The 27542-nt window shown below is 49.6% G+C and overlaps 1 protein-coding gene and 1 long non-coding RNA gene across 15 annotated transcripts in view; one reads left to right on the forward strand and one right to left on the reverse strand.

The window, feature by feature from the left end:
* The window catches only part of LOC102446721 (SRSF protein kinase 3-like), an 82704-nt gene that overhangs the window by 5355 nt on the left and 49807 nt on the right, over nt 1-27542 (reverse strand). For 9 of the 14 annotated variants that reach the window (XM_075916674.1, XM_075916677.1, XM_075916680.1 and 6 more), the window contains 4 exons: nt 22942-23049; nt 22373-22442; nt 20721-20813; nt 5940-10188 (listed from right to left, as the gene is read on the reverse strand). In XM_075916674.1, the coding sequence (XP_075772789.1) occupies nt 9911-10188; nt 20721-20813; nt 22373-22442; nt 22942-23049 (549 nt within the window). In that variant the 3' untranslated portion in view covers nt 5940-9910. The remainder of the gene's footprint in view (nt 1-5939; nt 10189-20720; nt 20814-22372; nt 22443-22941; nt 23050-27542) is intronic. The other 5 variants (XM_075916685.1, XM_075916684.1, XM_075916686.1 and 2 more) reach the window with 3 other exon arrangements.
* On the forward strand, nt 11746-18189 carry LOC142824874 (uncharacterized). The gene is made up of 3 exons (XR_012899422.1): nt 11746-11877; nt 12470-12808; nt 17550-18189. It is a non-coding gene; the product is annotated as an uncharacterized LOC142824874 (long non-coding RNA).

Genomic DNA, 27542 nt, shown 5'->3' on the forward strand with positions numbered 1-27542 from the left:
GCCTGGGGCCGGCACCGGTGCCACGCGCCCGCATGTGCCCCGGGGCTGGGGCCGCCCGAGCGCCGCGCACCATGCGCCGGTGAGTGTCGCGCGCCTGGGGCCGGCGCCTCCAGTGCGCCGGAGGCGGGGCCAGCCCGGGTTGTCGGCGGGCGCCTACAAATGCCCCGGCGGGCGCCATGGCGCCCGCGGGCACCACTGGTATAAAGAATCCCTGAAACTGTCTCTCAGGGCTGGCTGCTGCTCTCTGGTAGCTGTCAGACTGCATGAATGCATAATAAAGTTTTCCTTCTAGGTTTCTCTCCTGCCTCACTGTTTTGACCTCCAGCCTCGGACCCTTCTGGGGGCTTTGTACCCCAGGGGAGCGAGATTTCCCCCACAATTTGGTGTCAGAAGTGGGATGGCTTGGAACTCCAGTTGGAAAGGCTGATGACGGGGAATGGGAACGGACTACAGCACGCATCTGGAGGGTAAGGGATCCATTTAAAATCCCCCAGTCCGCCTCCCTGTTCTCGTCATCAGCTGGCGGTAAGAGTCATCTTTTACTCCAAAATTTTCTTTAAGAGGCTTGAGGGAGATTTAAAATGAAAACACTGGGTATAGCCAAATAGGGCTTGGATTTTGTTGTGTTGATGACTGATTGGTGGTGAGTCCAAGCACATGGTTTTGAGTGAGTGAAGTCCAGAATGGGACCGCAGCTGCATCAGTGCTGTCAGTGTCACTGCACAGCTGCTGAAAGCAAGGGCAGTTTCCCCCAGCACATAAGGAGTGTGAGTGAAGCTTACAGTTTGTGTGGACTCCCACACTATCCTTGGAGAGGGTAGTGTTGCTGGACGCCTGTGCTATCCTTGGAGAGGGTAGTGTTGCTGGACGCCTGTGCTATCCTTGGAGAGGATAGTGTTGCTGGACGCCTGTGCTATCCTTGGAGAGGGTAGTGTTGCTGGACGCCTGTGCTATCCTTGGAGAGGGTAGTGTTGCTGGACGCCTGTGCTATCCTTGGAGAGGGTAGTACTGTTGGGCTCCTGTGCTGTCCTTGGACAGGGTGCTAACATGGGTGGGATTGTTTTCTCGAATGTGTTTCCGACCGAGGGGAAAGGTTTCTCACAGCCTGGGACTCCCTTGTCTCAGACGATCAGTCAGCTAGGTATTGCCTGCAGGTTTGAAACTAAGGAGGCTTGAGAAATTATTGAGCATTTGGAATGGCTATACTCAGGGGAATTCCCAGAATAAATGGCAACTAGAGCTTTGATTTACAAAAGCTAGCTTATCTTAGAGTTTTCCTCGAGGAAAAACATCCTAACCAGATGGAATATTGGTGCCTCTGGGAGGATGTGACAGTAAGAAAAAGAATCAGAGCAGTATGGCTAGCCAAAAGATTCTATTGAAAAGCTGCAGCAAGAATTGGCTACTCTAAAGAAACAGCTTGATTCCCCAGATGTGCCATCTGCACTCCCACCCCGCTTTGGACCCTTGTCAGCTGAACATTCTTTCCTGTTACCTCCCTGTTCTCCTGTAAACCTTATGGGACATGACTTGTTGTGTAAATTGGGTGCAAACCTTCTCTGTACAGAGGAAGGGATATTTGTTGACCTTCTCCCCTATCAGGCTCCAAATCTGATGGCATTACTACTCTCAGGGGAATCTGATGAGACCTCAGGACATGCACCCCTCCTGGACCTCTCAGATGACATTGTGGGCAGCCCATTGTGAATGAAGTGGGGTTGCTAGCCTCTGCAACCCCAGTGCAAATAACATACAGACACAACAAGCCTTTCCCAAGGGTACCCCTGTATCTATTGTCTAGGGAGGCACAAGAGGGCATTAAGCCTGTAATCTCTTCCCTCCTTGAACAAGGGATACTTGTTTATACAACTTCACCATGTAATACACCTATACTACCTGTGAAAAAGGAGGAAAAATTTAACAGACAGGGTAAGCAAATCTATAGATTTGTACAAGACCTAATAAGTTTGTAATCCCTAGATTTCCAGTAGTACCTAAGCCAGCTACTATTCTTTCCTCTATTCCACCCACTTCTAAATGATTTTCTGTAATAGATTTATGTTCTGCCTTCTTTTCTATTCCAGTGCATAAGAATTCCCAATTTCTCTTTGCCTTTTCCTTTCAGGGTCGTCAATTAACCTGGACATGTTTTCCCCAAAGGTATTGTGAAAGCCCTACTCTTGTTTTCTCAGTTTTTAAAAAACTGACCATCATTCTATCCCTCTTCCCTGCAGCTCTGTGTTGGTTCAGTATGTTGATAATGTGTTAATTGCTAGCAAAACTGAGAAAGGGTGTAAAACTGATACCTTGTATTTGTTAAAGTGTCATGCTGAAAAGGCTCACAAGGCTTCCAAAGCCAAATTGCAATTTGTAAAACAAAGAGTTCAGTGCTTGGGACATTTACTTTCAGGAGATGGCCGCCAGTTAACACCTGAGTGAATCTCACAAGTTCTTTCCATTCCTCACCCTTTCACCAAACCTCAGGTACACAAATTTCTGGGTTCTGCAGGATATTGCAGACAATGGATTCCTAAGTTTTCTGGACTCACCAGACCCCTTACTATTCTATTCTTAGACTCAGCTCCTGACCCAGTGACCTGGTCCCCAGAATGTGAATCTGCTTTCCTTTCCCTTAAAACTCTTCTCTCACAGCCTCCCGCTCTGGGCTTACCTAATTATAGCAAGCCCTTTACTCTATTTTGTCATGAACAGGATGGAATTGCAGCTGGAGTTCTCTGTCAACCCCTTGGACCCACACCTCGTCCAGTAGCTTATTTTTCTGCAACACTGGACTCAGTAGCCCAGGGGTTCCCACCGTGTCTGAGGGCAGTTGCAGCTACTGCTGACCTTACAGGTCCCTCATGCTGTCTCTGCTCTCTTACAGCGACACCGCACCCAGCACCTGCCTGTTCAGAGACAAACCCGGTATGAGAATGTTATCCTCTCTTCCCCAAATGTGGTAATTCAAAGATGTAATGTACTTAACCCAGCTACTCTTTTTCCTTTACCCTCTGATGGTAAACCACATACCCATAACTGTGAAGAATTGCTTGAGCAATGTGTGAAGCCTCGCCAAAATTTGTCTGATCAACTGCTGGAAACTTTACCACCTCACTGCTTACCCCTTTCTCCAGATTATTTATGAATAAGTTGAATAGGATTGGTCTCAGGACTGAGCCTTGGGGGACACCTCTAGTTACCCCTCTCCAATCTGAAAATTTACCATTTATTCCTACCCTTTGTTTCCTGTCTTTTAACCAGTTCTCAATCCATGAAAGGATCTTTCCTCTTATCCCATGGCAATGTGATTTACACAAGAGCCTTTGGTGAGCCTTTGACAAGGTCCCTTTCTGAAAATCTAAGTATACTATATCTACTGGATCCCCCTTATCCGCATGCTTGTTAACCCCCCCTTATCCGCATGCTTGTTAACCCCTTCAAAGAACTCTAATAGATTAGTAAGACATGATTTCCCTTTACAGAAACCATGTTGACTTTCGTCCAACAAATTATGTTCTTCTACATGCCTGACAATTTTATTCTTTACTATTGTTTCGACTAATTTGCCCAGTACTGAAGTTAGACTTACCGGTCTGTAATTGCCAGGATCGCCTCTAAAACCCTTTTTAAATATTGGTGTCACGTTAGCTATCTTCCAGTCATTAGGTACGGAAGCCGATTTAAAGGTGTGAAAGTAGAAAGAATTATACTATAAGAGAAAGATGAATTATGCTGTAATAATTGAATAAGTTGAAGGAATACTGTTTGTCTCTGAACAGGAAGAAGAAAAGGATGTTAATGTTGTTTGTAGGTATGGAGATCAGAGTGCTAGCCAGAGTTAATAGGAAAAGGAACATTAGCTGTTAGGGAGAAAGCAATTGAGATAACTAAGGAGATATGGACAGGAGATTGCTGTGTGCTTGATGTGGAAATGAAGATACTTGACCAGCCTCACACTAATTATGTGAAGTTTTGCCCCTCTTTTAATCCTGTTAATTTTGGCTTTCTTTTGACTGTATAAATCAAGGGGTTTGAACCTTGTATGGCGCACACATTTTCTGGGTGAATTTAGCAGAGCAGCTTTGCTAATAAACAGAGCTGTCTGACAAATCTGTGAGTCCTGTCTGACTTTGACAAAGGATAGGTTACAAACCACAGAAAATAGTTCAGCAATTTCCCATTTGAGTTCTTTTAGAACCCTTGGATGAATGCCGTCCTGTCCCGGTGATTTGTTAACGTTACATTTTTCTATTTGTTCCAAACTTATGGTGCTAAGTGTTGTGAATCCCCCCTGCCTCCCCACCCAGCAACGTAAGTTACATCAACATAAGCACCAGTGTGGACAGCTCTATGGTGGTGAAAGAGCTTATCCTGACAACCTGGATGTCACTACTTGTGGGGGATGGAGTAGTCAAGCCAACAGGAGAGCTCTCCCCCATCAGCCTAGAATGGCAACTTCAGAGCTCAGAGCAGCACCTACAAGTGGGGTCCTGGCTCCAGGGCCAGCAGAGTCCTCTGAGAGCAACAACCACAGGCTACAGAGCCAAGGTTCCAGGCCTGAATGGGTCAGCACCAATTTTCCCTCATCTTTTCCATCCAGGTGAAGATTTTTTCCATGCTTGTATGGAATAGATTTTTCTATGTGCACCTAGCTGTTCTGACTGTAAGCCATTAACACCTATGTAAACTTTTGTTTGAAATGTAATCATGCAAATGTCATCATGAGCTAGGGCTAGGCCTTTTGCTCCACTGTTCAAAAGCAGCCTCAAAGCTTTTAACCCATTTGAAATTTTGACACCACCCCATGCAGCTTGCCCAGCCTAGAAGAGAGTCCTAAGACTGCAGCCAAGCCAGGGCTGCTGTGCCAAGATCGATAGCATAGCTCGGTGCTATACTTGCAGTCCAGATGGGAGTGTCAGGGACTCCAGCCCAGACGGCTCGGCTCGTTGTCTGACCGCAAAGAGACAGGCAACACCAGCAAGGTCCAATCACAAGCTCTTTGTTGTAGAGTGCACACAACCATAGAGAGCGGCCCGTCTCCAAAGAAAACCAGCCCCCATTTTAGTAACAGGTAGGCTTATAAAGACAGTTCCGTCGCGTCATAAGCTCTTCACCCAGGCCACTCACCCCCCTTTCTAAAGCTTTTAATATCTATGCATATCTCGGCCAACCATTCATTGTGGCCAGAAGCGCTTCATAATGCATCAGCAACTTTCTTATCAATCACAAAAGGCAGGTACCAGGAACAAGGAGACAAAGGAGTTGGGCACAAACAAAGGGCAAAAATAGGGAGGTAAGATTAGCGAAGGGGAACAGAAGCAGGGAGGTACTGACCAGTTCCCAAAACAAGCTGTTCTACTCACAGTAGATACAAATATGTAATTTATAACCTAAGCCAGCATGGAGGGTGCCTCTGTTTGAACCACATTCCTGGTTCTGGTCAAGAATCCTCAGAGGCCTATGAAATTAGCCTTTGTTAACTTTTCTTAGCATAATGTTGACCAGGCCTTGTTTATCTGGGCCCAACAGGAGCAAGTTATGACACCCCAAACAAACTCCTCTGTCTCCACCTCACTGCACAGACGCCAGTACCCACCCACCCTCTCTTTTCCCCATGCAATCTGCTTCCCTGCTTCCCACTACTGTCCAGGACAGAGTCCTAGGGCTGCAGCTGCGGTGCTGAAACACACAGGGTTTGGCTCTTACTGCCTGCAGCCAAGATTTAAACAAGTTAAGACACCCCAAACAACCTCCCCTCAGTTCCCACCCCACAGCACAGACATCAGTACCGCCCCTCCATTTGCCCCACCTACTCCATACTGTCTGCTGCCTCTCTCCCAGACCAGGAAACTAGAGGAGAGTGCTGCCTTTGCTCACAGAAAGCTAGAGAGAAACCCAGCGGCTGCAATCAGACCGCTCCTCTCCCCTCCCATACTTACTGCAAGCTCTAAACTCAATTCTCCTCTCCTCTGGGCGCCTCCGATCCCAGTACTTACGGTCCCCCACCTTATGTGCCCTTCCCTACCAGCATGCTCTTCTGGAGAAGTGAGCTTCTACAGCTGACAGAGTGCCCCTCCCCAGCCAGGAAGCTCCCTGCTGCAGCCCTAAACCTTTGGGTGGGGCTCAATTAGGAGCTGCTCTGCTGCACAGTTTACAGGGAATTTAGCCCCACACCCATTAGTCATTTCTTTTCCAAACTGCAAATTCCCAGTTTTATTAATCTCTCCTCTTGTGGAAGCTGTTTAGGGTTGCCAGATGGTTTAACCAAAAATAACGAACACCCCCTCCTCCCCTCCCAAAAAAAAACACCGGAGAAAAAATTCTGTTGAGAAAAATAATGGGGGAGGCCAAAGTTGTTGAGCAAAAAAAAAAAAAAGGACCCCGACAGCAGTTATTAAGCAAAAACAATAAAAAAAAGAAAAAAAATCCCCATGGCCCCTTTAAGAAGAGGCTTTTCTGCAAGACAAGCCCCGGCAGAACCAGGTAAGCAGGGAGGCCTCCGGGGCTGCCTGGCGCGGGGTCCAGGAGCTGGGCCCAGTTACTGCGTGTGTCGTAGGGTTGCCAGTGTCCAGTTTTCTACCAGACAGTCCCACAACCCCCTGATCTCCCCCCAGCTCTGCTTCCCGCCCCCTCTTCCTGCCGGCCAGCCCCGCGGCCCCCGGCCCCCTCCCCCACGCCAACCCTGCTTCCCGCCCCCCCTCCTCCATCCCCCCGCCCCAGACAAGCGTGTCCAGTTTTTTAGCGGGATCCACCTGGCAACCCTATTGCCAGGTGTCCAGTATTTTTGTCCCCTGGCAGTGAAAAACCCTCAGAAAATAACAGACATTTTTGGTGTCCGGTATTTTCTGAATTTTTTTTTACCGGACAGGAGGTGAAATCATTTCTATTGCTCTTTCTGTATCTTTTCCACATCCAATATATCTTTTTTGAGATGAGGCAATGAGATTTACATGGAGTATTCAAGATGTGGGCATACAGTGACTTATATATATATATAGTCTTATCTGTTCCTTTCCTAATGATTCCCAATATTCTGTTGTCTTTTTAGACTGTCACTGCACATCGAGCATATGTTTGCAGAGAACTAGCCCCAAGGATTCCAAGATCTCTTTCTTGAATGTTAACAGCTATTTTAGATCCCGTCATTTCTGTATAGTTGGGATTATATTTTCCCATGCGCATTACTTGCATTGATCAACACTGAATTCCATCGGCCCTTGTGTTACCCAATCACCCACTTTTGTGCAATCCCTTAGTAATGCTTTCAGTCACCTATGAACCTAATTATTTTTTAGTAATTTTGTATCATCTGCAAATTTGCCATCTCGCGGTTTACCCCTTTTCCAAGCTCATTTATGAATACACTGAAGAGCAGTGATCCAAACACATGATCCCAGAGCATACCACTCTTGTTTTCCTATCTTTGAAGTGGACTGCCTGGGCAACATTTTCATGATCATCTAAAGATCCTTCAATAACTTGAATGCCTAGCTTTTTTAAAAATTTCCATCGCCTGCCTCCCTCTGCTTAATAAACAACCTCTCTGCCCCAAAGGCAAAGCTAGAAGCAGCCCAAGCTCTATTGCATTTAAGAGCTGCTTCTGGAACCAGGGTATGTGCTTTAAGGAGACCTCGAATATGAAATCCAGGGGGTCAAATTTCAGGGGAAGACTAAGAACCCCTTAATCCTCCATAATCAGTGACCTTGCACAGGGCCCACCAAAGGACAGGCCCAGGGCAATTGCTAGGGTTGCGAGGTGTCCGGTTTTGAACTGGATAGTCCAGTATTTGAGCTTTCTGTTTGGGAAACAAATTGAGAAAATATAAATGTCCGGTATTTTCTAAATAAGATGTAATGTAGATTGTGATGTAATGTCAGGTGTGTCCAGTATTTTTGTTGAAACCATCTGGCAACCCTAGCAGTTGCCCCAGTCTGTCCTACAGACAGCACAGCTCAGAAAATACAGCCCCAAACATTGGTGGAGCCAGGCCTACATGTCTGAATATTGGTGAAGCACAAACCTGGGCACCTGGGGTCCATATAACCCACTGCCTATGACAGTGCTGCCATGTCCATTACCATCATTCACTCAGAGTTAACACGCAGCAAAAAGTCCTGGACAGTTCACACTGAAGACTTGATGTTCCCCTCCCTCTCTCATTCCTGCCCCAATCAAAAGCCAAGCAAAGGGACTTTTCTCAGAGAATTCAGAAGATGTAAGGGAAAGAAATCCTTCCCAGAGTGTGACAACTTCTCCATCCATCGAGTAACATTCCCCAGGGTAGGGGGCCAGACCTACAGATCTGCTCTCAGTGGTACCACCGCCAAACCTTTGTGGGGCCTCCTCACACAGCTTGTACTCTGATTCAGAGAGTGTGCTCAGCTCTTCTGCACCTGCTGAGGGAAGGCTGCAGCATTTGCTATTTGTGTCTTTCCACACTCAGCAGTTGGAAGGTTAGAGAGCTCTGCAGAGAGGAGTAGAAATCAAACTGTTTTTGCAATGAAAGCCTCACTTCGGCAGAACCCAACTTGGATGCTGAGTGGTGCCATCTTCACAGACCAACTGCTGGCTAGGGCAGAGCTGTGGCAATAACCGGGACAGTAAAGGAGGAAAAACACCTCATTTCAGGAGCAGAGATGACAAGCTGCTGAAGAAAGAGAGCGAGACACAGTCAGACTGTTTGGATTATGGGGAATGGAGCCTGGTTGAAGGACAGGAGCACTCGCTGGGGAGGAGAAAAGGCTGCCAGTGCTTGACTCCCACTGGCCTACAGTTACTTCATCTTAAGGCGTTTGATACGGTCTCGCATGAGATTCTTATCAATAAACTAGGCAAATACAACTTAGCTGGGGCTACTATAAGGTGGGTGCATAACTGGCTGGTTAACCGTACTCAGAGAGTAGTTATTAATGGTTCACAATCCTGCTGGAAAGGTATAACAAGTGGGGTTCCGCAGGGGTCTGTTTTGGGACCGGCTCTGTTCAATATCTTCATCAGCGATTTAGATATTGGCATAGAAAGTACACTTATTAAGTTTGCAGATGATACCAAGCTGGGAGGGGTTGTGACTGCTCTGGAGGACAGGGTCATAATTCAAAATGATCTGGACAAATTGGAGAAATAGTCTGAGGTAAACAGGATGAAGTTTAATGAAGACAAATGCAAAGTGCTCCACTTAGGAAGGAACAATCAGTTTCACACATACAGAATGGGAAGCGACTGTCTAGGAAGGAATACGGCAGAAAGGGATCTAGGGGTTATAGTGGACCACAAGCTGAATATGAGTCAGCAGTGTGATGCTATTGCAAAAAAAGCAAACATGATTCTGGGATGTATTAACAGGTGTGTTGTGAGCAAGACACAAGAAGTCATTCTTCCGCTCTCCTCTGAGCTGGTTAGGCCTCACTTGGAGTTTTGTGTCCAGTTCTGGGCACCGCATTTCAAGAAAGAGGTGGAGAAACTGGAGAGGGTCCAGAGAAGAGCAACAAGAATGATTAAAGGTCTAGAGAACATGACCTGTGAGGGAAGGCTGAAAGAATTGGGTTTGTTTATTTTAGAAAAGAGAAGATTGAGGGGGGACATGATAGCAGTTTTCAGGTATCTAAAAGGGTGTCATAAGGAGGAGGGAGAAAACTTGTTCATCTTGGCCTCTGAGGATAGAACAAGAAGCAATGGGCTTAAACTGCAGCAAGAGAGGTTTAGGTTGGACGTTAAGAAAAAGTTCTTAACTGTCAGGGTGGTCAAACACTGGAATAAATTGCCCAGGGAGGTTGTGGAATCTCCATCTCGGGAGATATTTAACAGTAGGTTAGATAAATGTCTATCAGGGATGGTCTAGTATTTGGTCCTGCCATGGGGGCAGGGGACTGGACTTGATGACCTCTCGAGGTCCCTTCCAGTCCTAGTATTCTATGATTCTACAGATTTGTCCTCTATTCTACGTCTGGTGGAATAAACGTCTTGGCTGTGTTCCCAGAACAAGTCACCAGGCTGGCCTGAGCCCTGGATACTCAGCCATGGATGCTGAAGGCATTTCACCGCTGTTGTCCGTTTGGCTGGTGTGTATTCCAGCATTGGCAGAAGGAAGCTAGTAAAGGAGGCAGCCTCATGGTTTGTCCAGTTGTATCTGTCCGTTAGGGTGTTGTACAGGCTGCAGGGGAAAAGCCTGGAAATCCGTAGCAGCGCACCTACCAAAGACAACAAAAGCACAACACTTCATCATCAAGCGCAAAAGCCTGTCTTCTTGATGCTTTCTTATGCCCACCTCATCCTGGATTCTCCCGTCCCACCTTAAATAATTCTGCCTTGCTTCGATCTTTATCCCTCTTCAGTGCCTATGAACTGCCACCCCTATCTGTCAGCTAGTTGTCCTGAGCTTTGAATTCCCTCCCAACAGCGAATTGCACAGTTAGATGCAGTTAACCAGGGGCCATCATTTCACTGTTCTGGGGTGCCTCTGCGAAGGCAACCCAAAAATGTACTGGCCTTTTCTGTTGCCATATCTCAGTGTAAATTCAGGTTTAGTTTATTTGTTATTATTATTCCTTTTTCAGGCCCAGAAGCCTGGCAGACACTTCACAGAAGATCTGGCTCCTGCCCCAATGAGCATGCAGTATGTCAGCTTAGGCATGTGCAGTACCCACTAGGTCAGTTACATTTACAAATACACACAGTGAGCAAGAGAAATATCAAAGAATGACTCACTTGTAATTGGCCCCATGGAAGAAATGAGTCTTATGGAGAGACTGGAATGAACTGGACGGGGATTGTCAGATCAATAGGAGACAGTTACCTGGTTTGGAACTGGTGTGGCTCATGTCTATTTGATATTAGGTGTACGTGCTCACCATGTGCGCCAATGCCAGACATTTTCCCCTTAGCAGTACCTTTAGGGGTGTGCTCCTAGTATCCCCCAGAGCAGAGCCTCCATGGTGTGGGAGAAGGGGTGCTGCATGGTACCTCTAGCCTCAGGTCTTTCTTGCCACAGACTGGGGAAGAAGGGTTGGCTGTGGAATGGACATGAGCAGCACATCTCCAAGAACAAGTTACAAAGCTCTTCCTCCAGTGCTTGCTCACATCCATTACGGAGTAGGGGACTCCCAGCAGGACCTATTCCAGGGAGTTCACGGCCATTTTGATTGAAGCACAGCTCTGCCAAGCTCAGGGTCATCCCTAGCCTGCTGAGTGATGGCACAGTGAGACATGCACACAGGGATGATCTGAGCTCGTAGCACATGGTGATCCACTCAGAGGTCTGCTACGATGACATCGGCAGGCCTCTCGTGCAGTCTGCAGCTGTTGACTTGCGAAAGGGCTTGGTATGTTCTAAGCAGAAGGTGACGTCTCTCCTCTGCTGTCCTGTGCAGCCTGGTGCAGAATATGGGCAGGGATAGATCCTGGCCCACGTGACACAAGGACACAACCTTCAGCATGAAGGCGACGTGGGGCCACAGGTGCACTTTGTCCTTGTAAAATACATTGTACAAAGGGTCTGGGGTCCATGCCTTGAGCACTGAGACACCTCATTATTGCCACAAGGAATGCCACCCACCAGGATAGTGGGACAGGGAATAGGAACCAATGGGAAGTGCAGTGAGCCTGTAGAGGACTGGTGAATGGCCCACTGTGAGACCAAGGTCCCTTACCTGGGGATACAGGTGTTCTAGACCCTTCAGGAACTGGGCACGGAGATCATGGGACAACACCATCTGCCCCTGCACCAGCTCATGGAAAGTAGAGATGGCAGTGAGGATGCACGTGATGGAGGAATGCACAAGACCTTGATCCTGGAGGTGCAGAACATCTTACATAAGCGAGTATGATGGAGAGGTGACACGCTCCAATGCCCAATGGAAGAACCTTGCCCACTTGGCCAGGTAATTCGACCTTATGGATGATTTCTAGCTCCCCAAGGGGACCTGCTAAGACCACCTCCGAACAGGTATGCTCCTCCCAGGGCAGCCATGGAGCACCCATGCTGAGAGGTGCAGGGATGCAAAACTGGGATGCAGAGGACACAGCCGGGCTACGTCTGCACTAGGGCTTTTGCCAGAAGAGGCAATGTAAATGAAGAGCGGATTAGCATTTTCTCGCGGTTCATTTGAATAATCTCTTCCGCTCCGTTATTGCGCAAAAACAAGCAGTGTGGATGTTTCCTTTTTGCGCAAAAACCCCCTTTTGCTCAAGATCCTTATGCCTCAAAAAAGGAGATATAAGGATCTTGCACAAAACCCCCTTTTTGTGCAAAAAGGAAACGTCCACATTGCTTATTTTTGCGCAAAAATGGATCACAAGAGATTATGCAAATGAAGCATGAGAAAATGCTAATCTGCACTTCATTTGCATTGCCTCTTCCGGCAAAAACCATAGTGTAGATGTAGCCCCATTGTCCTGGGAGAGCAGGTCCAGGCACCTGGGAAGCAACCAAGGGAGTGATAACTCAGACTTGTCCGTTTTGATTTTCACCAGGGTCCAGGTGATGAGAGGGATGGATGGGAACATGTACAGGACATCCTGGGACCACATCAGGAGGAAGGTATACAGAGAGCCATTGCCGGGAGCAGAACTGGTGGCCCTTTCTATTCTGTCTGGTGGCAAACAGGTCAACCTGGGGAAACCCCCCACCTTCAGATGATTTCCTGGGCCATGTCTAGATGGAGCGGCCACTCACAGTGAGAATACAAGTCTCTGCTAAGCTGCTCTGCTATGGCATTCCAGACTCTGTGAAGGAGACAGGCCTTCAGACTGATCTTGTGGATGATGCAGAAGTCCCAGAGCTGCAGAGCCTCCTGTCATAGAGCTGACAAGGTATCTCCTCCCTGCCTGTCAATGTAGAACATCAAAGCCATGTTGTCTATGAGGACTTCCACTATGTTGCTGGACAGGTGAGGCAGGAGCATGGCGCAGGCCAGCTCGAGAGCCCAGCGCTCTTTGATGTTTATGTGCAACGAGTCCACATACTCTGGGTCTGGAGCAGGGGTGGACAATAATTTTTAGTGGGGAGGACCTCTCCAAGATTTTGGAAAGTGGTCAAGGGCTGCACTTTTCTGTAGAGAGGGTGGGGGTCTACGATGGAGGTTGGGTGCAGAAGGGTGCACGGGGTCAGGGACTGGGGTGCAAGAGACAGTGTGAGGTCTCAGAGGGAGTTTGGGTGAAGCAGAGATTTGTGACCTGGGTCAGGAGATGGGGGTGCAGGAAAGAATTCTAGCCTGGGGGAGGGATGTAGGAGGGGCCACAGAGTCTGGGAGGGAGTTGTGACCTGGGGAAGCGGGTTGCAGAGGGCTTGGAAGATGACTTGGAATAGGAGGCAGGGGTGCCAAAGGCAGGCTCTGCATCTTCCAGCCTCAGCACCCCCAAGGCAGGCCAGGCTCCCTGCCTGCTGCAGATCCAGAGCATTGCAAATGCAGCCTGCTCCCTCCACATGGCTCTCAGCTCTGGGAGGGGAGAGGCTTGCACAGCCCCCCCAACCCCCAGGCCAATCTCAATTATTATTGGCTGGCTGTTGGAAGCCTCCCCCTCCCTCTGGAGTAGAGTCACATGGAGCAGCCCTATGTTTAAAAGAGCAGCTGCTGCGTGCCAGGAGGGGGTCCACAAGCCGGATCCGGTGGCTCTGCGGTCTGAATCTGGCCCACAAGAGAGATCTTGCCCAACCCTGGTCTGGAGGCTACCGATGTGAGTCTCGCACCCTAAATCCGACGTGGCCAGTACCAGCTTGATGGAGAGAGGACTGTTGAATGAGATCTCCTGTAGGACCTTCTCGCTCCTGGTCCCCCACTGTGGGGAGATGGTGACGACTGTCCTTGCACTGGGAGTAGACAGATTTAAACCACTGTTGGGGGGGTGGCTTGCAAAGTCTGGCAAGGTGCACCACGTACATGTGCGTGGCCATGTGTCCCACAAGGTGCATCGGTCCCTGAAGAGGAACAGGAAAGATGGGGGCGGGAGAGGAATTGCAAGGGTGAAATTCACTTTACCCTCTGGAGGACCCACTTGTCCAAGATAATGTGGGTCCAGGCTGGGAGGAAATGGAAAAGGTGATTGGAGAAAACTGGATCCTGGGAACAGTTCGATTGGCTGTCCTCAGGAGTACCCTCCAAATGGGCACTTGACTCTGTGCACACTGCACGTCAAGCCCAAGTACGCAGAAGAGTGGGGAGGGTGGCGCGGACACCTCTCGAGGCTCCTGGCCTTTTCAGAAGGCAGCTCTTGCAGTGACTGGCTCCCTTGACCAGGCGGTTGTGAAGGTTTGAACCTTGCAGAGAGGTGCAGGGACATAGAGCTCTAGGGTCTCGCGGGTTCTACGGGAATCTTTCAGGCCATGCAGCTCACTGTCCATTTACTCTACAAACAGCACTTGCCCATTGAAGTGGGGGTGGGTTCTGCATCGACTGCTGAGGCTGGAGAGGAGCAGCCAGGACACTCCCTGCATCAAGATGGCAAAGGCCATTGTCCAGGCCACTGAGTAGGCCGCCTCCGAAGCTGTCAGGAGGGCCTTCGCCGCAGCACTGCCCCGATCCAGAACACCCCAGGACTCCTTTTAAAGGAGTCTGGGAGCATGCCTGGAACTTGGCTATCATTTTCCACATAGTGGAGTCACACCGGCCATGTGGATGGCTTGTCAGCCTGAGCTGTAAACTGGTCGACTAATAAAACTTCTGCCTGAATAAGTCCAGACATTTGGAGACTAGTTGTGGGCATCACTCCAGGTTGCGTCTGCCTCTTCTTCTGTCTGACTGCTTCAGCAAGCAGGGCATTAGGAGGAGGGTAGGCGTGGCAGGGACAAAGTACTTCTGCTCGGCCCTCTCAGAGATAGGCACCAAATAGGAGGGTGTCAGCCACAAGGCTATGGGCTCCTCAGAGCCCCCTCATGCTGCCCTCATGGGTGCAAGAGCAGAGGACTTGGACACGAATGTCAACAGCACCTCCAACTCCTCTGCCTGGAACTCAGATTCACTGCTACCTGCTGCAGTACTTCCTGATCATGACTGGGGAGGGAAAAAGTGAATAAGGAAAAGTTATTTACTTGTTCCCACAATAAAAGAACTAGGGGTCACCAAATGAAATTAACAGGCAGCAGGTTTAACACTCACAAAAGGAAGTTTTTCTTCATTCAGCGCACAGTCAACCTATGGAACTCCTTGCCAGAGGATGTGGTGAAGGCTAGAACTTTAATAGGGTTCAAAAAAGAGCTAGATAGATTCATGTAGGTTAGGTCCATCAATGGCTATTAGCCAGGATGGGTAGGAATGGTGTCCCTGGCTTCTGTTTCTCCGGAGGTAGGTGACGGGGGAGGGATCACATGAGGATTACCTGTTGTGATCCCTCCCTCTGGGGCACCTGGTATTGGCCACTGTCGGCAGACAGGACACTGGGCTAGATGCACGTTTGGTCTGACCCAGTATGGCCGTTCTTGTATTCTGATGGGCTTTGCACCCTCTGATGGCGCTGGGGTGTGTGTGGCTAATATGCCTTGTCCGGGGATGAAGAGGACAATATCAGTACCAGGGGCAGCTCCATAGCTCCTGCTATACTATGCCCATGGCATAGTCTGCTCTGGGGTTTCCCCTGCTGAGGGGGCCATAATGCTGGTGCTGATGGCCCCTCTTACATCCCCATAACTGACCAGGTGGGCTGGGGTGGCTGTGACAAACCCCACAGCAGCCAGGGTACCAGGCCGCATATGCCAGGCCCTGCACCAGTGGCAGTGGTTCCCACTCTGAACCTGACAGAGTGGGTTCCAGGCTGCTTCTGGGTCCCAAAAGCCCATTGGGCAGCGACTCCACACCAAATGGTGTTGATCACTTTGCCTTGTAATGACATGCTGGATTAGGCAGAGCCTCTAGCACGGGTGGACGGTGACTGTAGCTGAGAGATGAGTCAATGATGGAGACCTTGCAATCTACGCCCCCAGCTATATGATGGTGCTGTGATCTACACCAGGACTGGGGACTGGAGTACCTCTGAAGTCCGACGATCGCCCCATACAAGAGGACTGCCTCGGGGACTGACAGCCACAGGGACTGGGGTGATGGTCTTGGTCCCTGGAATAACTTTGCAGCTAGTGCAGCAGCTGGAGCAGAAGGAAGGGTTGGTACCACAGTCCTTGCTGGTAAGCGTGTGCCCCACAGGTCTACGGCACTGCACTGGCAATGCATGGTGTGGCCCGCATTGGCAGGAACCCAGGTCTGGGGATTGCTGCAGGCTCTTATGGACCTGTTTCCTGGTGTCCAATGAGTGTCAGTGCCACAGAGACGAGTGGTGGCGGGATGCTCCCCTGGACTGGGAACAGGCCCAAGGGACAGCGACCTCAGCATAGGTCCCAAAGCTGGTTTCCTGTACTATAGCCAGGGTGGGCGGCATCAGTTTGACCAAGGTATCCTGCGTGGCTTGCCAGGCTCCAGTATAGACAGCGCCTCAGCATGGCCACAGCCCTCACCGCTGTCCAGTGTTGTAGGCCTGGATGGGGCTGTGCTAGACCACCCGGCCCACGTCAGTGGCCAGGACATTGACAGAGGAGACGAGTTACCCAACGAGGGTCATGGCTCTCTTCTCCTCTGCTTATGGAAGAAAAAACAGGGCTATGTAGCACTTTAAAGACTAACAAGATTGTTTATTAGGTGATGAGCTTTCGTGGGCCAGACCCACTTCCTCAGATCAAATAGTGGAAGAAAATAGTCACGACCATATATACCAAAGGATACAATTAAAAAAAATGAACACATATGAAAAGGACAAATCACATTTTGGACAAATCAAACCCCACCTCTAATATCATTAACTCACAGACATTTACCTTCCTTCCCCCCTCCCCCGCATCCCCCTCCTGTTCTGAAATGTGATTTGTCCTTTTCATATGTGTTCTTTTTTTAATTGTATCCTTTGGTATATTGGTTGTAACTATTTTCTTCCACTATTTGATCTGAGGAAGTGGGTCTGGCCCATGAAAGCTCATCACCTAATAAACCATCTCGTTAGTCTTTGAAGTGCTACACAGTCCTGTCTTTTGTTTCAAATTACGGAAGGTGAGAGCCGCCTCTCACGGGTCTTTCAGCCTTCTGAAATGGGGCCGATGTGAGGGACCAATGCTGGCTGGATAAGGGTGTCAAGGGATACTTGGCACCAATGCCATGGCGCTAAGCACCACACAGGAACAGTTCTCGGGTGCTGGGGCCAGCGTTGACTATCAGGATAGTCTGGAGACAGACACTTCATTCCCCGTTAGTTCTGGGCTTGAACAATTTGCAGATATGACACCTCTTACTGACATGTCTTCCTCCAGGCACCAAGCAGCTGCTCTGAGTGTTGCTGATAGGCACAGGACACTTGCAGTGGTCACAGGGTTTAAATCCAGGAGATCACGGCATGTCCCAACTCAGGGCAAAAAGTCCCATCTGGGACCAAGGACTAACTAACTGTGGATAAATCCCTGTAAATCACTCCCATATAACTTTGTATTAAGAGAGATCTCTGTTAAGTGTTCTTATAGAATCTCTGTAACATTTCTCCTATAACCTTGTATTAAGAGAAACTTTCCTTTTTATATATATAGATCTTGTAAGAAAGAATGTCTTTTGAGGGCTCCCCTTTCCTTGATGGTCCTGTTGAAATGAATGAGGTGTGAATGGAGAATGAAAGGGGAGCACCTCCAGCAGCAGTTGCAAGGGTGGAGAAGGTCTGGGAGCCAGACCCAAGACAATACCTGTGAAGTGAGCTCATTAAGAGGACTGGACAGACAGAGGCCTTGGGAGCCAAGCAGCAAGTGCCTGCCCTTGGAAGAACTCTCTTTGAAGCAGCATTAAGAAAGGCTAGTTGATGACTAATTGGCTGCAGGGGAGGGATAAGTAGGAGGCATCTTGCAGAGGGACTCCAGGTTTTCATCTTGTCAAAATGGGAGCATCGATCCGGATCGGCAGAAGCCCGGCTCCACCCCTCGCCCATCTAACTCATCTGGACAGTGCAGTTAGGGGGAGCAACTTTTGGTAACAAGAAGACGGGGAGAGAGAGAGAGTGCATGAGTGTAATGTATTCTATGCATATGATAAATATTGATTGATCTATGTATGTTCAATAAATGTGGCGTGTTGCTTTATCCCTCTGAAAAAGATCCCAGATGCTTCTTTTAAGCCAGCATAATTACAAAGGGAACTACTAGCTAGAACTATTTGCAGGAAGCAAAACAGAGGAATAAATGGGCCGTTCAGCTGAACTATGCAAACAAGCTTGCACTATTCTGCAGAAGGTTCCAGCACCATCACTGGTGGCTAGAAGGAATTGAGTGGGGAGAGGTGCATGTGTGGCACCACTTATACTGCACATGAAGGCACCACTCCAGGGACACCAGGAGCTCTCCCTTATGGGCAGGGCTCGACAATCTATGTAATCTACTCGCCCGTGGTGAGTAGATTACATACCGGAAGAGCTGGGTTCGGGCGATCTTTCCTGCTTATGGGTACTGCTAAGTACAGCCCCACAAATCTGTGGATTTCTGCTTTGTCTGTGGGGATCCACTGCTCATTTTTGTGAATACAGATGCAGATAAAAATTTTGTATCCACACAGGGCTCTACTGTGAGTTTGAGTCCCCCATTCCTGATCCCCTACCTGCCCCAGGAGCCCTGGTGCATGTGATGAGCACACGTACAACCCTAATGTGGAACGCACACCAACAAGCACTCAGAAAAATCAGAGATTCCCCCAGGCATGGGAGCATGGCAGGACACTGAAAAATGGTAACGGGAGAAAAATGAGTGACAGGTCCTTTGAGGTTGTTTCACTGGCTGAGTTGAGAAGGGGACAAGTCAGAGCCTGGGGGTGTGGGGGGGGATGGTGTTAGGTAGAGTCTTGGAGTTAAGGACAAAATGTTCCAACATGATGAGCCAAGGGAGCGGCAGCAAGAGCTTCAGACAGAGTAGTTGGACATTTGACATAGACCTGGCTGGGGCAAAGAGGGTGGAGCTGGGAAGGGACTGGGAAATTTTAGGTTTCTTCCAACTTGACTCATTTAGTTATTTTCACCCCATGTTTCTACTCTCTCGCTAGGTCCTCTTGCCATATTTGTTAGTCCTTCCTGGTATCAGAAACTTCATCAGCTTTAGAATTTTGTGCTGGCACTCATCTCCTGAGTAATTCAAGTCACTCAGGTGCATAACAATGTCCTCCAGGACTTCAAGGAGTCTTCAGCTCTACCAACAACCACAAGACATGCTACATTAATACCAACCCTGGAACTTTCCCTTGCAACAAACCCCGTTGCCACTGTTGGGGCCCTAGGAAATAGGGCCTAGTGCTAAGGCAGACCAAAAAGAAGCTAACAAAGGTTTCTGGGTAGTCCCTGAGCAGAACTGGAGACATGGTTCAAGCGAAGGCGCACCTTACATACTTGCTTAGGTTGCAAAGGTACGATAAGTGAAAAATTGCATTCTTGTACCTGCTGTGAGTGGAACAGCTTGTTTTGAGAACTGATAAACCAACTCCCTATTTCTGTTCTCCCTCGCTGATCTTAACTCCCTGTTTCTGCCTCTGTTTGTTCTTAACTCCCTGTCTCCTTGTTGCCTGGTACTTGTCTTCTGTGATTGATAAGAAAGTTGCTAACGCATTATGAATTGCTTAAGACCACAATGTACGATTGGCCAGATATGCATCAATACTAGAACTTTCTAACTAAAAAAAGGGGGGTGGGTTGCTTGGGTGAATAGTCGCGACGGAACTGTCTTTATAAGCCTACCTGTTATTGGAATTGGGGCTGGTTCTCTTTGGAGATGGGCCGCTCTCTATTGTTGTGTGCACTCTTTAATAAAGAGCTTGTGATTGGATCTTGCTGGTGTTGCCTGTCTCTTTGTGGTCAGACAACGAGCCAAGGCCGTCTGGAATAGCGTCCCCGACAACAAATTTGTCCACATATTTACTCTGGTGATACCATCACTAACCATGTCAATTATACGATCAAGGACACATATTCCTGTTCGTCCAAAAATATAATTATGCCATCATGTGCCAATAGTGTCCTTCTGCTACGTATATTTGACAGACTTCTCAGACACTTCGCCAAAGAATACATGCCCACAAATCAGACATCAGACATCTTCACAAGGAAAAACCTGTCAGTTTCCATTTCAACCTACCTGGACATAGTCTTAACGACCTTACAACATGCATCTTATTTCAACGAGACTTTAACACCAGATTACAGAGAGAAACTTCAGAACTTTCATTCATGCTTAAATTTGACACTTTACAAAAGGGCCTTAGAAAGATGCTAATTACCTTACACATTACAAAGACAGCTTTCCCACTTATCACCCCTGTTAGCCACTCATTGACTTATACACAGCTATTCCCTCCCACCCTCTCCCTAGCTCCACCATCTGTTCTAAATCTGATTTGTCAGTTTAATAATGTGTTCACTTTTTTTCATTGTATTCCTTTGGTATATATGGTCATGCCAGTTCTCTTTCAGAATATGATCTGAGGAAGTGGGTCTGGCCCATGAAAGCTCATCACCTATTAAACCATCTTGTTAGTCTTTAAAGAGCTACATAGTTTTTCCTTTTGTTTTAGCAGGAAAAGACTAACAGGGCTACCTCTCTATTATTATTCCCTGCTTACAGAGAGCTTTGCTTAACTAGCTTTTGGTTTGTTTTTCAAAGAGCAAGTGATTTAGGGGTGGGTCAGAGATCTGCACCTTTCTGGATAATTCCCCAAGTGGCAGCTCCTCTTTTTACCTTGACTGCTGAAGAACTTTGATTTCTGTTTCCAGGAGAAAGCAATTTCAGGAGGGATTCTTCCCAGGAGCTCAATGATACGAGCAACATGATCTGAGGGGAATGGGGGATGGAAGATGGGGAAAAAAGAGAAACGGGTTATTTAGATTTTACTAGGGAGCTGCACTCCCTGCTTGCTATGCTTTGTCTGACACAGCTAGATCGTGGCCTCTCCTCCTACCCATGCCACAACAGGAAGGGGGCTGCTACTCACAGAAAAATCAGAGGGACCACACAAGAGAGAAGAAAAAGGAAGCCCTTCCAAAACCCAACCCTCACTGATGTGGCTTCCAAGTGAATCACCTCACTCCCCTGGTGCTTCAGCCCCAAAATAGGGGGAAGGACTGAGGTTCAAGGCCTCAGGCCAAATTAACTCTTCTGGGACAAGGCTACCAGTGAGAGGGATAGGGATGGAGGGGTGCAGGAGGTGACGGTGTGAGCTCTGGGTGGGAGGTAGGGTGTAGGAGCAGGCTGGGGGCAGGGTGTCTGGCAAGGCAGGGAGAGGAGCAGGAGAAGGCTGGGGGGGAGGGGAAGAGGAGCAGGCTATGGGCAGGAGTGGTCTGGGGGGCAGGGTCTCAGCAGGGAGGTGAGTGGGTGAGTGAGGGGGCAGGGAATGTGGGGTCTCAGCAGAGCAGTGAGGGGGCCAGGGGTGTGGGGCAGGAGCAGGGCAGGGATAGGGTGTTTCTGGCTAGGAAGAAGGGGGCAGGAGTGAACTGGAGGGTTGGGGTCTCGGTGGGGAGGTGAGTGAGGGGGTTGGGAGAGAGGGTGGAGGGCACTTACTGGTCTTCAGCCCCATGTCAGCACCTGGCTCGGCCTTCCGCTGCTTCCATTAGCCGAATTCTGGCCAATGGGAGCACAGAGAAAGGCTCCAGATTGTGTGCCCGCATGCTGCTGTTCCCCCAACCTGGGAGGGAGAGCGTGGGGAGGTTCAGGGCTCTCTCTCCCTCCTGCCTCCCCCCAAACCAGCAGCAGGAAGCCAGTGTAGTGCTCCAACCACATGGGGGAGGAGAGAGGGCATCTTCCCCACACAGAAAAGCTTGGGCCTTTCTCCCTTCCCTGCTCCCTCTGCAGCAGGATGAGCCCAGTCACTGGCTCCTGCTCTGATTCCACCGCCTCAGGTGGTGACTCTGGCTCAGGGCTCTGCAGTGGCCGTGGGCTGCCTTTGGCAGGGCAAGCAGGGGGCGGCGGGTCCTATGTTGCCTCGGGCTTGGCACTGTAGTGCGACAGGTTGGAGAGGGGCTTGAGCACCTGGATCATGAAGTAACTGGGCAAGTGGGCCGATCCGGATCTGCCTGGCCCCAGATCAGCCACTTGCTGAAGGAGTGCTTCTCCTTGGCACTGCCGAGGCCGACTGGCCCGACACTGCTAATCCTGGACAGGGGGGAGGGTCCACTGGTTTCTCCAGTCTCTCCCCTTCCCACCACCCCAGCTGCTGGGGAGGAGGGAAGGGGAAGACGCACAACTGAGGGCGGAGGAGCAGGAGGACAAAACCTTTTCCCGTGAGACACAAAGTGACTTGCTGACATCACTCTGCCATTCCACAGGAACATGTTTTTAAATATATAGAGATGATCTTTTCATCAATGAAGTCACTGAAGATGATAGAATCTTACCATCGTCTCTGGAGAAATATTTCCCAGCCCGGGGCTCAAAAAGGCACTCACCAGTCACCATTTCAAATGCCTGGAAATGCAATAGCCTGTTAATCCACTCAATGCCACAGTCAGACAGTAAAGAGATTCATGCTTCACCTCTCCCTCCCCTCCCACAGCCAGACCACCATTTTTCATTTTGCCAACACTCCATGACACAGGTAAGGAAACAGCTGGAGACACCTGCATTCCCAGCTGTGCCACCACCAAGATCACTTTCCCCTTTGGCTGGGTAAAACTCTGTGCATCTCTGGCTCAGTGTGACATATGTTAGGTTCCATGTGTAGAGTACTAATTGCCTTGTAATCAACAAGATAATTAAGAGGAGTTTATCTGCAGTACAACTTTAGACTGAAGTTGGTTATGTGCAGAGGGCTTATTTTTTAAACATGCCTTCCTCAGACAAGACCTGTCTTATTCCCAAGTGCAGCAAGAGAAACAGCCATTCATACAGGGCTCCTGATGTGCCATTCATGTTCCCAGCTACAGTCACTGACGTCACCAGTATCCCCTGGGCTGAGCATCCCTACCAGGCAGGCCGTGCTCCAGACATCTGCTGGAGTGCTGTACTCTAACCCAAGAAGCACCTCCAGGGCTCGGTAGGGCTGAGTCTGGATCTCCTTGGCCAGTGGCTTGTACTGAAACAGAAAGGACAGACTGGTGTGAGTGGTTCGCAATTGATTAAAAGCAAAGAAAATCACAGCTAAGTCCAGGACACATGGGGCTGAGACACCAGGGATCGGGAGGGTGCAACTCGTGTCTCACTGCGGTTCTAGGTGTGGCCCACGAGACATTTTGTTTGCTGTTGCCCGAGCGCAGGATCGCTGTCAGCCGACGGTCGCCTGTCTGGCTACAATCGCCAGATTCTGCTGGTTTCTGGCCATGTCGGTTTTTTTCCTACCACTATTAGTCAAGTGACACACATATAAAGCCACGGCATGTGAAGTGAGGTGCTGCTCATTGCACATAACAGAGCCATGCGCTCCCTCTACAGCCAATCACAGCACTGCTGCAGTTCAATCGGCACAGCCTGCAAATTTTAGGTGCACAAGCAGAGTCAACAAAACTAGCCCAGGAGACAAGATGGTTACTTCCCTGTAACTGTTGTTCTTTGAGAGTCCATTCGAATGAGGTGTGCGTGCGCTGCGTGCATGGGTTCCGGAGCGCTTTTCCCCAGCGGTACCCATCAGGCCGGCAGGTGCTCCCCCTCCTTAGTTCCTTCTTGCCGGAGACTCCGACGAAGGGGAGGTGGGGGGGAATCAAATGGACATGAGCAACACATCTTGAAGAGCAAGAGTTACAGGTAAGTAACCTTTTCTTCTTCTTTGAGTGATTGCTCATGTGCATTCGAATGAGGTGACTCCCAAGCTGAAACCTTACAGGGGCGGGGGCGGAGATACACTCCTAAGCAACACAACTCAATGGTTGTAACCAAACCAATCATACCTGTTATTTAACACAACAAAGTAACTCATCTGAGGTATGTGTCATTTCAAAATATATTCACTCTCTTTTTCTTTTCTTAAGGTTTACAGAACTGAACTGAGAACTGCGGAGCCCAAAGTAGCATCACTCCTGGCCTGCTGGGTAATCGCATAGTGCGCCATAAACGTACCAACAGAGGACCACGTGGCTGCTCTACAGATTTCAACTATTGGGCCCTGTGCCACAGAGGCTGCTCTAGTGGAGTGTGCCTTAACATGGGGTGGCTCCCTGTGCACCAGACTAGAACCCTCCCGTATACACGAAGAACTCCAAGAGGACAGCCTTTGGGCCGATACTGGCAAGCCCTTCATTCTTTCTGCAAAAGAAATAAACAACTGAGATGATTTGCAGAAGTGCCTCATTCTGTCTGTGTAAAAGGCGAACACCCTTTTTGCATCCAATGAATGGAAAGCCTGCTCCTTAGGGGAGAGGTGGGGCTTTGGAAAGAAAACAGGTAAATGTGGAACGAGGAGACTACCTTAGGGAGGAAGGCTGGGTGTGGACACAGCCTGACCCTATCCGCGGAGAACACCAAATACGGGAGATTGACCGTCAAAGCGCTGCGCCGAGGTTACAGTTATTCTGAAGGCCACCTTAAGCAATAGGTACTTAAGCGAGCTCATGGCCAAGGGCTCAAACGGGGGAGACATAAGCACAGTAAGCACCAGATTAAGATCCCACTGAGGCACAGGTGCCCTCACATGTGGAAACAAACCCTTGAGTAACCTCTTAATGAGATGGTTGGTAAAAAGGGATCTGCCACCAACCCCAAGGTGGAAGGCCGACATGGCTGCCAAATTGACCCTGACTGAAAAGGTAGCTAGGCCTGCTTGATGCAGCTCAAAGAGGTAATCAAGGGTAACCGGTACCGGGGCCGAACAAGGGTCTAGCTCCCTGCCCATAAGGAAAACCTCTTCCATTTGGCTGTGTACGATTACCTGGTAGCCGGCTTTCTGCTCCCCAGCAGAACCACCTACACGCCCTCCAAACAAGCAAGCTCTGGCTCTGTCAACCATGGATAAGCCAGGCTATGAGGTGGAGGGACCTGACATTTGGGTGGTACAGGAGACCTCCGTCCCAGGCTTGAATGACCAGGTCCTGACTGGGTGGGAGAGGCTGCGGCTGGTCCCGCACCATCTGCAGCATCATAGGATACCAGAACTGCCTGGGCCAGTCCGGGGCAATCAGGATGACCTGGGTCCTGAACTGCTTGGTCTTGGCTAGGACCCTGGGAACAGTGGGAAATGGGGGGAATGTGTACAGCAGGCCCCAAGGCCAATCAATGACCAGGGCATCCCCTCTGGACCCTGTCCTTAGGCCCAGGAACGAGAAATAATGGGGGCACTTCTGTTCACTTCCGTAGTGAACAGGTCCACCTGGGGATGACTCCACCTCCAGAAGAGATGTAAAAGGACAGTATCCTTCAGGCGCCATTCGTGGGCTCTGAAGGATAGGCTCAGCGTGTCCGCCAGCGTATTCTTGTGGCCTGGCAGATACGCCGCCTGGAGGTGAATGTAGTGGGCTATGCAGAACTCCCAAAGGAGAATAGCTTCCTGACAAAGGAGAGGAGCGAACCCCCCTGTCTGTTTATATAGAACATGGCTGCCGTGTTGTCCAGCAGCACCGACACTGATTTCCCTGAGAGAGGAGCTAGGAAGACCTTGCACACCCTCCTGACAGCCCTCAATTCCCTGACGTTGATATGCAAGTCCCTCTCGCGAGGGGCCCACAAGCCCCGTGTCCTGAGGTGCACCTAATGCACGCCCCACCCCTCGTCTGAGGCATCGGTTATCAGTCTGACCGAGGGGACCTTGGCCAGGAAGGGAATCCCTTTGCACACTTCCTCCTCTCAAGACCACCACTGCAAGGAGTCTGCCACCTCCTGTGGCAACAACAGGATGGAGTCCCAGTGAGCTCTGGCCTAGTTGAAAGACCTCACCAGCCAGGCTTGTAGGGGTCTAAGCTTCAACCTGGCATGGTGAACGACATGTGTGCAGGCCTCCATATGTCTGAGAAGCTTCACGCAGGTCCGAACCACTGTAAGTGGAGACAGCGTAAGCTCATGCACCATGGTCGCCATAGTTTGGAATCTGGCCATGGGGAGGTAGGCCCTTCCCCTTCTGACATCCATGTAAGCTCCCACAAATTCTATGTCCTGAGAAAGAGTCAACAGAGATTTCTCCTCGTTTATCAGTGGCCCGAGCTCCCCGAAGAGGGATCTTGTAAATGTTATGTGGGCTAGCACCCGATCCTCGGAGCGGCCCTGGATGAGCCAGTTGTCCAGGTATGGAAAAACTTGGACTCCATGCCTTCTGAGGAATACTGCCACCACCGCCATACATTTTGTAAACACTCTGGGACAGTGGAGAGACCGAAGGGAAGCACCGTGAACTGGAAGTGGTTCTGAGCCACCACAAACCGGAGGAACCTTTGGTGACCTGGCCGTATGGCCACATGAAAATAGGCGAGAGTGAGAGGACCTCCTGCTGGAGAAGGACCTTGTGAGATGGGTCCCTGAAGAGGGACTGGGAGGGAGGGAAGGAGGGAAGGGAGCAGATCCAGAAAAGGGATGGAGTAACCCATCCTTACCAGGCCTAGCACCCACTTGTTGGAAGCGATGCGGGCCCAAGTTCGGGAAAAATGGGACAGCTTGTCCCCAGAGGAAGGGGTGATAATGGAGGCTGGTAAAGGGTCCTTGGGTGCTCCTTCAAAATGGCTGTTTAGCCATTTAAACCTCATTTTTGGAGGAATACAGGATCTGTCGCAAAAGGGTTTATTTTTGACAGAACTGTGTCTAGACTGCTGGGTTTTTTCGAAAAAGCTCCATTTTGCCAAAAAGTGGTGGCCATGTTTATGCTAATGAATCACAGGATATTTAAATCCCTGCTTCATTAGCAATTTCAACATTCTTGATTTGCATCCCTCTGCCGACAGAGGGATGCAGCCTAGATGTAGCCTAGGGGAGTCTGGGCACGGAGATTGAGGGCGGTGACTGCCATGGGTCTTGCGGCCAGGCGCTCTGCCCCCAGCCTCCTTCCTCCTCTGTGGTGCCGGGGACTGAGACCGGTGCCTCAGTACTGAGGTCCTCGGTGCCGCAGTATGGGCAAGTCCCGGCTCAGTGACCCACACCGACGCCAGTGCACTGCAACCTTGAGGGATGGCGCCGGTTGGAGAGCCGACTCCATAAGCAATAGTTTTAAACGAGAATATCTCTCTCGCTTAGTGCAAGGCTTAAAACTCCTGCAGATCTTACAGGAGTCAGTGAGATGAGACTCTCCCAGACACTTTAGACAAGAGTCATGAGGGTCTCCTCTTGGCATTAGCTTAGTGCAGGACGCACAGGGTTTAAAGCCGTGCGGGCCTGGCATCCCCCTCCCCCGGAGGGGAGAGGTAAACTGAAAACTAGCTAACAACTTGAAACTATGACTGGAACACCAAGAAAACTGCCAATGAGTGTACAACTAACTCTCGCTGGGCTCTGTTACGAGAACAAAGAAGCTCCAACAACTGTCATGGGCGGTAAGAAGGAACTGAGGAGGGGGAGTGCCGGCAGGGGTACTTATGCTCCGCTATAGTGGCACCACTCCGGGGGGTGGGGCAACCTGCCAGCCCGATAGGTACCACTGGGGGAAAAACACTCTGGAAA

Source organism: Pelodiscus sinensis, unplaced genomic scaffold (assembly GCF_049634645.1).
Source record: "Pelodiscus sinensis isolate JC-2024 unplaced genomic scaffold, ASM4963464v1 ctg69, whole genome shotgun sequence".
Taxonomy (NCBI): Eukaryota; Metazoa; Chordata; order Testudines; family Trionychidae; genus Pelodiscus; species Pelodiscus sinensis.